Here is a 10939-nt window from a genome sequence, read left to right on the forward strand (position 1 = left end):
ATACCAACCAGCAAACTACATCCAACTGGCCCTATATCCCCTTAACTCCCTATTTCTCCCCACACTTGTTCCTCCTCAAACTCATCCCTTCCTCCACCTTTAGTTCCTCCCCAAATTGTCCCACAATAAGCCTCTTCCCTTGCATCCCATGATGTGTCTCATAGAGAGCAACCCCCTCAGTCCAAAACATGCTTTAGTTTTAGTTCAACATGATGGGTTTCCTGCCTGGACAATGGGGCTAAGGGTCTCCTGGGACAGCACTGGGAGGGGCCCAGAGAGGGTGTCCCCTTGTGCAAGCCCATAATTTCAGTTCCCTACCTGCCTGTGTGTCCCTGGGCTTGTGCAGATGGGCGTTGATGGGCTGATGGTTCCTGTGACAGGACTGGGAATAGCTGGAGCTCAGTATTATTTTAGGCTCTCCACTCTCCCCTGCCTTTGCTGACTGCATTCATTTGTGGCTGTGCAAATGGACTTCTGTCACCTAAAGCTTCCTTTGATCGATCCCTCTCTGATTAAACTTAATACAGGTAGCTCTGTCCTTCTGATAAAAATACAGTATTTAACAGCCTGGGGTTACTTTTAGTGTAGAAAATAGTCTTCTAAAATGGGAGCAATATCCCATTCATATAGATATTTTATATATATACTTTTTGATATATCTAACATCTTCTGCAGAAAGCTGGAACACCTAACAAAGGCCAGTGTCACCTTGCAGACAGGAATTAAGGCATTAACCTACAATCTAACAGTGCAGCCACACTATCAATGAGTTCAGGTTCAGGTACTGGAAGATTCAACCTTTCCTAGGCTGTCTTTAGCATTAGGAAGGTATTGTTGGATATAGAGTTCTCAGTTATGCTATACATTAACACAGAGGGCTTTTGCAAGAGTCAAATAACTTCCTGCACTCCTCCTACCCAAAATCTACTTGTACGTAAAATTTGTGCAGCGTCATAGCTGAGGGAAATATACAGGTACCTCTGCAACAGGGTCCTGGAGCAGTACTAAGCTACATTTAAAATTGTTATCCAATAACCAAAATGCTAAATTTAGGCCTCATATAGAAAAGTGCATCAGCTGGAGTGCTGAGAGCATGAGCTCCAAAATACATGCTGTAGCAATAAGGTATGTAAAGCTTTGATATATTTCTCCATTCAGAAATAAATTTATTTTACTTTTCCTTTAACATTCTGTTTCCCCCATGCCTGAGGCATATAAGATGATGCATTTTCTCCAACAAAAACATTTTTTCCTAAGCATTGCTACAAAACTGAACAAAACAAGTCATTTACAAACAGAGATTCAATGGTTCACAAATTTCAGGACTAAGCAAACAGCTGGCTCTGCAGGAAGAGCTCCACTTGTTTACAGTGCAGAGCTCCCCAGTTAATTTGCTGCTAGTACGTGCAAAATTTGAACAAAGTAATCATTTTCTATTCCACATGTTTTTAGTCATAATAAAACAGGTTACATTTTTAACTAGCAGCATTTCATGTCAACAACTTCTTATAAAATATGTATAAATTGATTGTGGATGAAAAACTGCTGGGTACAGGCAAATGCAGAGACCTAGAGGGGAATTAGCACTGTGAAGGGTAAACTGCATTAGAAGACTGTAGTCAGCAAGTCAGAGGAAATTGAACATCTGAGACTGTATCTGCAGCAGTGGGCTTGGTTTTAGGGCCTTCGTGGCAGAAGGCTGATGAACTGAAGCAAGTCCAAGGGTGTGAGATGAGGGTCCAGAGTCAGAGATGAATTCTTCTCTGATGCAGGAGAATTTGGAAACATGGGATTTTTACAATCTGATGATGAGGTGAAGGAAGATCTAATTGCCATCTACAGCCATCTCTACTAAGTTAGAAGGTGGAGCCAAACATTACTTAGTAAGGAACAGAGAAAGGAAAATAGGGAAAACCAAGGTAAGTTCCAGTAAAATAAGAGAAAAATGTTCACAGTACAAGTGAACTGCAAGGACTGGCATCTCCGTTACTGTAGATTTTCTAAAGCTGACAGGACAAAGCTCTGAGCTTCCTGATCCAACTGAAATTAGTCCTGCTTTCAGCAGGCAGCTGGACTGTGTGATCTCTGGTATTATCCTTCACCCTAAATTATTCTGTGAACAGAAATAGTCCTTAAAACATGAAGGCAATCAGGTGCTATGGTACTTGCAAATGGCAAATTTGTGGCAGAAAAATAACTGTACTTCATGTACTGTGCTGATGTCAGGGGAAAAAAGCCAACAAAGCAACACCAGCTCTTCTAAATCCAAGTGCCAGTTCTGTGTAAGGCAGGCACCTTAAGCATGAAAGCTTTTCCCAGTGTCTCTCCCTCTTCAACAGATGTCTATCATACATCTCTTCTCAAACATTTTTTGTGACAAGTTAGCTGTTGATACATCTCTTACCAGTTCTTACAATTACAGCTAGGGAAGTCTCCCAAGGCTGAGCTCTTTTTATATCTACAATAACCAGTTACACCCCATGCAAACAGCAGACCATACAAATATTTAATTTTCCTCTATCCCAAAGATAAACCCCTTCAAAACTAATATTATCTTCTTTACTCCTCTGATTCTTCGGTTTTTTTCAACCATGTTTTTTTTAATCAGTTCACTAAACACATTTTACTGTAACTATTAATGAAAGGAGAAGTACCAACAAACTACATGTTGAAAAGTTGTACTTTGTGTAGAGAAGTTCTCCTTCTCACCTTTTCCTCCCTACAGAGGACAGTGTCTGAAAGCTGCTTAACCAACTATCTCTTCAAAACTGAGGAAACATTGAGTGGACATTTGAGAGTCTGAAAAAAGAAACTATAAAACTGCAAGGTAGGACTTTTATCCCACTGCCAATACTCCTCACGGTACTTGAAAACTTATTTTGTTTCAAGTTCTCCAGCTGCAAATCCAGTTACAGCCGAAAAAGCTATTAGAAGTAGCATTATCCAGCTCTGAAGACTGTCAGCAGGATTCATACATCAGGCAGGAAGATTAGAGTGATAGGGACACTGATTCCATGCGACAGGTATGTTTTTCTAACAAGTACTGTAATTTAAAAACAGAGTTAGTTAAGCTGTGTTACTATCAGGAGAGTTTCTCTCATTCAAACCCAATAGCAGCAATCAAGAAAAGAATGGTAAAAAGACAACTTGAAGAATCCAGTGAGGCAGAAAACCTACTTGCTGGCGTCACAAAAAAATAAATGTGGTTTTAGACAGTTGAGAAGGAAGTGGCCATGCATCACTAGAAGTAAGAAGTACTTATCTGGCAGATAAGAAGTCAATTTCTACAGCAAACAATTACATGCTCTAGCCTGTACCAGTTAGGAATAGGAATATATTAATGCATGATCTCTCAAGACTTCCCCTCAGGACTCAAGAGGGTACATAAAAAAACACTGCATTTCTGAAATCAGTTCAAAAATAAAATTATTTGATGAAAAGCTTATAGCTCTTGGCCACCTTGAATCTCTGTCTGTCACATATAGCAACCATAATTAGCTTCTTATTTTAGAATGTTGTTGTGGAAAAGAAAGAGGATAGAAACATCAGCAGTTTAAATTGTCAGAAGTCAGATCTGAAAGGAAGGAGAATATGACAAGCTGAAGTCTGCAGTCAGAAGAACACACCAACCAGGTCCTTCTCTTGAGTGGGGTGCAGCTAGAAACCAAGCTAAAAATTGAACTAGCAGGCATACAGCTCCTCTAGCCTCAGTTGATAAGAGTAGAGCACTGAAAGTACATCCTCAAGAAATCAGATCCTGATTCCCACAATTTCTTGGATTTCCTCATATTCCATCTGTTCATTTACTGCTGATTGAGCAACAGCCTATGAGCCTCAGTTATCTGCTCTAGATACTTATTAATTTTTGATTCAGCCTTTTAAAATGAGCGCAATTGCAGAAAGCATATACTTGATCTATATTTATATCTACATTAGAATGGCCACAAAAATATGCTTAGAATTTAGTCAAGTCTGTATTTTAAAATAGTATTTATTTCTGTTCAAAATATTAATAGGTGCAATTTCTGCCCTGAAATAATCTTGTGTGTGGCACTTGGTGCCATGATCTAGTTGAGGTGTTAGAACATGGGTTGGACTCGATGATCTTAAAGGTCTCTTCCAACCTAGAATTTCTGTGATTCTGTGATTCTTTCATGGTGCATTTGCCATTATGTGCACACTATTTTATGACCAGGCAGTATATAGATACACAGTAGCTAGGAATCTGCACATGTGTACTGTATTAATGTATCCAATTTCAAAGAGAGATCTCATGTCATTGGCCCGGGGAAAGGTAGAAAGATGCCTTGCCACACAGGAAACCAGGCTTAAGCTAGGAAAGTTTCCTAAATGAAATTGAGGTTTGTTAACATAACTTTGCATACATCCACAGCCCACTGCCTGAAAATCCTTTATTCTAAAACACAATGGTAAAGATCCAGAAATCATGCTAGAAAGCAATTCCAAAAAGCAGAGAGCAGGAATTACACTGTATGGCTGATTGTAGTTTGCTGAAACAACCAAACTGAGCCTCTCCCTTTCCACAATAGCCTTCAAGGTTTTCCCTGGTTTAGAGTCAGAAGTTATAACATTCATTCTTGCCAGAATTCCAAGGTCCTGCTCTTGCAGAAACTCTCAAACATTTTTACCAGTTTAAACACTGCTGCCACTTGGCTGGTCAAGGTCCTTAGATAAAGATTACTTTAAAAATTGATATTCTTATCCAGTAATTAAATGTTTAGTGTTATAATCCAGAATTTTATTTTCCTGCAGTAAGGATTCACAGATGTGCACAGGGATGTTTCCAACAGAAGTTTTCTAATTGGAGTTCTAAAAAAGTATATGCAATCACAAAATTGCAAAGTGATGTGGTTTCTATTTACACACCAGCCAGATCACTGTGTATTGTACTATACACACTGGTTTCACCTGGTCACAGAATTTCTCTACACTTCAGGCACACATCTGTGGGAGCAAGAAAAGTAACTGGACTGTGACAAGTCTCCAGTAGCATGGCCCACATCTCCATAGGGTATTTCTTAGGTAGCTCTTTCTCAGCAAATATCTGAGAAGTGAAAAAACCCTATCTTTCAGTAGCTTGAACTTTTATCAGTCTTCTTTCCATCTCACTTCAGTGATCAGAGGGATGATGAAGGTACCACATAGCTTGCAGGATCATGACTTTAATCATTCATATAGCATGATCCATAGAGAGCTGACAAGACAATCACTTGGAAACTGCTTTCGTGACAATTTGCTGCATACACATGGGCCCCTATTCCAAGGCAACTGCTGCCCTGGGTTTTTATGACATTCTTCTCTGTGAGCAGGCTTTGGAAATAAAATGCTAATAATGTTAGGGTGGTTTGTAGACTATTAGTTGGACTTTTTTTACTTTCTAAGGCAAGAGGCAACAGGGTCTTGGTCTGTATGGGCACCAACTTGAGAACTTCATAACTTCTCCCTAAATAATTATTTATTAATAGTTTACTAGACCTCAGTGAGTAATAAAAATAAAGCTATTAAGGAAACAGAATCAGTTGTACCTTGTATTATAAATTTTTTTTTTCATGAGTTACTCTATAACTTTCTGAAACAATAGAATTCTTTGAGTATCTTTTATACAGCTAAAAAGATCACTACTCTAGGGATATAACTGTCAGCTCACAGTGAAACTAACAAATGCATGCAACTGGAAGATTATGGCCATGAGAAAGTTTGCAACTGATAAGTTTTGAAATACTACCGCTCTGGTGTAAACTTAATTTCCTCCTTATTTATTCAGCCCTTTGCTGAATCACCGCTCTGAAAATTCATCTGTTAATTCTTAAGCCAAGAGCAAAGGCACTCCCTAAACTGGCACTGAAGGATCACTGCAGAAGAATTCTTTACCTCTCTATCAGCACACTCAAACACTTCTCAGTCCAGCAGGAATGAGTTACACTCACAGGGACCTTGACATACCAGCTGTGTTCCACTGCTGTTAGTTTTTAAGCCTTAGCTTAAAAAAGCTTAAAAGCCCCAGAAAAAGAAAACAGAAGAATTTCTAAGCTTCAGTTCCAACACCATTTTTTACATCAGTTTCCCTACACACACTGCATCCTACCACACACATTTTACTCTAATGAGCCATTCAGAAAGATATGAATGGAGGCTTTCAAGCATTTAATTTTAGCGTCATAAATAGGCAAGGCAAAAAAGACTAAGATCACCGCAACGTGTCAAAACCATCTGCTCAGCTGAAAGCAAGTCCTTGGAAATAGACATCCTGTCCAGAAGATGTATGTCAGCCTGTGGAAATGACTTCAAGGCAATAAGGGCTGGAGTAGGACAATAATGGCACATTAGTGCCTGAATCAGGATTCTTATCATCATCATTTATTACTTATGAAGTCGCTCACAAGAAAAACGTTGAGGAAAGACACTAAATGAGATCAGAGCGCTGATGAGTCAAGCAACTTCCAACCATACAGAAGAAAGATTTGTCTTCAATTATACATGCTAGTATAATGGAATGGTTAAATAATGAGGTTGTAGGCCAAAGTTCCATTTTATTCCTTCTCCCTTATTAATTTAGTTTATAGAATCAAAAGCAGATAATTTAGAAAGCTCTGTAACAACAGTATTTTAATAAGACAATAACTGAATATTCATGGATTTGTTGCTGTCTTCTGCCATAATTCTATGATACATTTTCCAGTAAATCCTTTTTGTAATAATATTAAAATAAAATAATAACTGATACAACAAGAACAAGTGTAATGGGAGGGGAATCTCCTCCTCCCCAGACCTGCAGCCACAGCACACACCCTTCCTATTGACAAGGTTCTGCCTCTGCCAGGTACTTGGAAAAAAATAATACACTGGCCCTCTATTTACCCATTGCTACCCGTGGATCAGGGAGTCACTGCCACAATCCATGACTACTCATTGCTGAGGCACAATTGAAGGAAAATAAAGAGGAAAAAAGGACATCTGCCTTGCACTTGCACTGCAGAAATGAGCATAAACAAAGTATTACATGATCTGAGCACTTAGAGGAAAAACTGAGGACTTTTCCATGGAACTTCGATCTCCATGTAAATATCCACAGAACAAAACACAGCAAGCCAGTGCTCAGTAATTAAACAATAAGGTCTCACAACCCACAGGGGCAGCTCAGACTACAGGCTTGGGGACAAGAAATTCTTCCCTCCTGTTACCCATCCGCTCAGCAGCTCCAGCGTTATGGCACAAGAGACAACCCTCATCACTCAGTGATTCCTCTCCTCTGTTACTCCGTGTTTAGGAGCCTCAATATTTATTTTACAGCGTTACGACTCCCGGCAGCGAGCAGCCACGCAGACGAGGAGTTCCTGCTACCACATGTGTTCTCCCGCCGTTGATGCTGGCACAGCAGGCGGGACGAGAAGACGGCCGGGCTGCCCGGTGCCACAGCAGCTTCCCCTTGGGCGAGGGGAGCGGCGGGCAGCACGGCCGCAGCCGCCAGGAGCCCCAGGGCAGCCGCCCCTCCTTTCCCCGGGCCCCCGTCCGCCCGCCCGAGCCCCGGCTGGCCGTGGGAGCCAAGGAGCGGGCGGAGGGGCTGCGCGGGGGCCGTGCTCTCTCTCCCTGCTCTGGGGGACGCGGACTCGAGCGGAGCCCGTCGGACGGGGGCGGCCGCGGCCCGCCCGGCGCTGCCTGCGTGGGACGGGCAGCCCGGCAGCCCCGGCTGGCGAGTCCCGGAGGCACCTACCGGGAGGACTCCCCGCTGAAGCTGCCCCCGTCCAGCAGCCGCACCTTGCAGAAGAGGATGCCGTTGACGAAAGGCACGGAGGAAAGCTCGTCCAGTTCCAGCTCCACGCGGAACTTGAACTTCTTCTTCTTCATCATGATGAAGGCCATGGGCTAGGGGCTTCCCGGGGGCCGCCCCCACGGCAGCTCCGCTCCGGCCACCCTGCTCCGCTCCGCTCCCATGCCCGGGGCGAGGGCGGCACGGCGGGACGGGCCGGAGCGGCGGCCGCTGCCAGCTCAGCCCCTGCCGGCCGCGGCGCTCCCGGCCAGCGCTTACATGGCAGCCGGCGCCTCCCTTTCAAACCCGCCCGCCTCCGCTCCGCCCGCTGCCGCCAGCGGCCGCCGGGGCCATTGGCGAGCGCTGCCGCCAGGGGCTCGAACGTCGGCGTGCGGTTCCCCGAAGAAGTTGGCCCGGGCCGGGAGGCGATTGAGCAAGGCTGTTCAATAGCGGGAGCTCGGCGTGCCGCTCCCCACGGCCCGCACGGGGCCCGGAGCAGTGACGTGGCCGCGGCCCGGCCGAGCGGGGATTGTGCGGCCCGGCCCCGCAGCTCCCCCGCCTGCCGGGGACCCCTGGTGAGGGGCGCGTCCCAGGAGCGGAACCTCCCGTGCTGCTCACCGCCCGGCATTTACACAGCGGTAACGTAACAAAGCATCGTTTAGGCGTCGACGTTTCAACTCTGAATTGAGTTTCCGTCTGCTATAATTTAAACCCTACGGGTCGCGTACAGCCGTTCAACCTGTAATTTACAGCCAGCGCCACTTCTGCTACAAGCAACAGATGCTCACGGTCTTGTAGAGAAAGAGAGTGTACACATGTGTGTTTACATTCTTGGCGTAGATGATTACGGCAACACACACGCGACTCTCTTGTTTAATGTATAGTCCAACACCACTATATGTTCTCTAGGGAACAGCTTTGTCTTAAAAAAACATTCCAGGAGATCTGAACATAAAGCAAGCTCCGAGCAGCCTCCATCAGCAGATTAGTTTCCTCTTTACAGCGTTGCATAAGGAGCACACAGCATGTCTTCCCACAGCCAAGCACTTAATCACATGGTAAGAAAAAGAACTTGTAAGGCTACGTATGCAGTGTGATCTACCCCGTAATCGTCTTGCAGCTCGTGGAAGTAATGCTGCCCCTCATTCAGTATAAATACATAGAAATATAATTTCATAGAATACATACCTGATGAATCCAGGTAGCACAAATAATATGCAGCTAAGTATGTCAGAATGTCCCCAACTGTCCTGTAGCATAATCCTAGGGAAAAGAAAAAAAGAAGTAGCAGTAAGGAGTAAAAGCAAAAAACGCAATCAAACATAATAGAGAGTCTGGAAAATAAATGCTGCTGTTTTTTCCTGCCCTAAAAGATACGTAAAACAAATTTATATAAAATTTTCTACTAAAAAATAAACTGCAAGGGTAGTTCTGACGCCATTGTCAGTTTTGTGTTCCTAACAAAGAATTCCCTACAAAACTCCTAAATGTCAAGAAATAACTGGCTCTGAAAGAAGTCTTTTTACTGGAGTAAAATTAATAAAGAGATACCTTAGAGAGGATATCTAGGCATTTGGCCTTGACCTATGGCTTCCCCTTTGAGAACATTTCTTTAGTATGCCCTAAAGCAAGCCTCAAAGTCTTTGCTGTTTAACAGACCACAAGCACCTACAATATATCATACAAAGCAATTCTCTGGGTACTGCACTCATCAGCTCTCTGTTCAAAAAAATGGAAGGTGAAAAGCTTTCAGCACCTAAAGGGACTAAATTAGTACTTAGTTGGTATCAAGTTATATCAAAAGCCACCTTTCTTTTCAGGAAAAGACCCAACTCTAGAGTTTTTTTAAAAATTGTTTATAAAAGACATTACCCCATTTAGCTAGAAGGTTCATTGCATTAAGATGCAGAAAGAAAAAGAAGGCTATGCACCAGATAATTTGTCTGTTAAAGTTCAATAAATACAATTGATCCAGTTATTAATCAATATTTTCAAGAAAAACTGGATTACTTCACTCAATCAAAGTAGAATGGTAACCCACATAAATTAAAAAAGCCTATGGGTACCCAGAGCATTACCCCATGGAAGCAGCTTCCCTATATAACCAAGCCAGTTAGGCAGGTGTAAATTTACCCAGCAGCAGCCCTGACCAGCCTCACCTGGGCCCTCACCCTGCCCCTGCTCAGGGACCCATTTAAGCTCAGCCATGAGTCAGCAGTACTTGTCTGAACCTTGGTTTAGCTCTCTTTGTCTGTTGGGTCTTAGTTGTGTTGCCTGTGCCTTGCTGAGGGCCCTGACCCTCAGGCTGATTTCTTAGCTTGATTTCAGAGCTCTCTTTGTGTTGTAGGTGTGCCTGGCTGTGGTTGCTGCTGCTGGAGCCTGGGGTGTTTGGGGCTGGGGGCTCTCCCTGTGCAGTGCTGCCTCCTCTCCCTGCTCAGGTCCAGCCAGCTGGGCTCTGCCTGGGAGCCCTGCCCTGCTCCTTGGGCTCTTGCACTCCTCCTGCTGCTCCTGGGGAGAGAGCTGGCCCTTGCTGTGCCCTGCCTGAAAAAAATACAGGGCTAACTGCTGAAAAATATACAAGGGGGGATGCCAGATGATTTTAGGAGGTTTGAATCAAAGGCAACTCTTATTGGAAAAAGCCCAGTCTATTCTAGGGCTATATTTATGTTCTGAACAGGTGACTAGAAAAGGCTCTCTATATTCAGTATAACCTTCTTGACCAAAAGAGTCAAAGTCAAAAGTATCAGAAGTATAGATTTTAAAATATATTTAGAATCTTTAATCAAAAGATTCTCAGAATAGCAGAAGAGTTTTTAAAAACCAGATGAACGCTGTAGGTAATGTAACAATTCTGTGTTGTCATTGATAAAAAACTTCTGTAAGATTAAAGCACTGGAGGTTGTTTAGGAGAAGTTCCTAAATCTTTAAGGAAGTGGGATGTTACCAGTACAAAATCTCAAAAATTCAAGATAAACTTGTTCTACAAAATGCCCCAGTTACAGTAGAATGAAACAAATAATTCAGGAACTGTTTGCTCTCCTGAAGAAGGTAAAATTTCAGTTACAAAATTGCAGGAGTTAATAGGCAATGTTCTTTATGGAGAGGTGATTCAGTGGACAGCTGAAGCACAGGTCTCTGGGAGGTTTAAATCCTGCAGAGTATCATCATTGT

The 10939-nt window shown here is 43.2% G+C and overlaps 1 protein-coding gene across 3 annotated transcripts in view; it reads right to left on the reverse strand.

The window, feature by feature from the left end:
• Nucleotides 1-9814, reverse strand: part of EEIG2 (EEIG family member 2) — a 25137-nt gene extending 15323 nt beyond the window's left edge. The window contains exons 1-2 of one of the 3 annotated variants that reach the window (XM_064720015.1): nt 9641-9814; nt 8957-9031 (exon numbers count right to left, since the gene is read on the reverse strand). In XM_064720015.1, coding sequence (XP_064576085.1) covers nt 8957-9031; nt 9641-9645 — 80 coding nt within the window. In that variant the 5' untranslated portion in view covers nt 9646-9814. Of the gene's footprint in view, nt 1-7732; nt 8115-8956; nt 9032-9319; nt 9491-9640 lie in introns of those variants that run through there. The other 2 variants (XM_064720016.1, XM_064720014.1) reach the window with 2 other exon arrangements.
• Between the last annotated feature and the right edge of the window lie 1125 nt (nt 9815-10939).

Source organism: Zonotrichia leucophrys, chromosome 8 (assembly GCF_028769735.1).
Source record: "Zonotrichia leucophrys gambelii isolate GWCS_2022_RI chromosome 8, RI_Zleu_2.0, whole genome shotgun sequence".
Lineage (NCBI taxonomy): Eukaryota > Metazoa > Chordata > Aves > Passeriformes > Passerellidae > Zonotrichia > Zonotrichia leucophrys.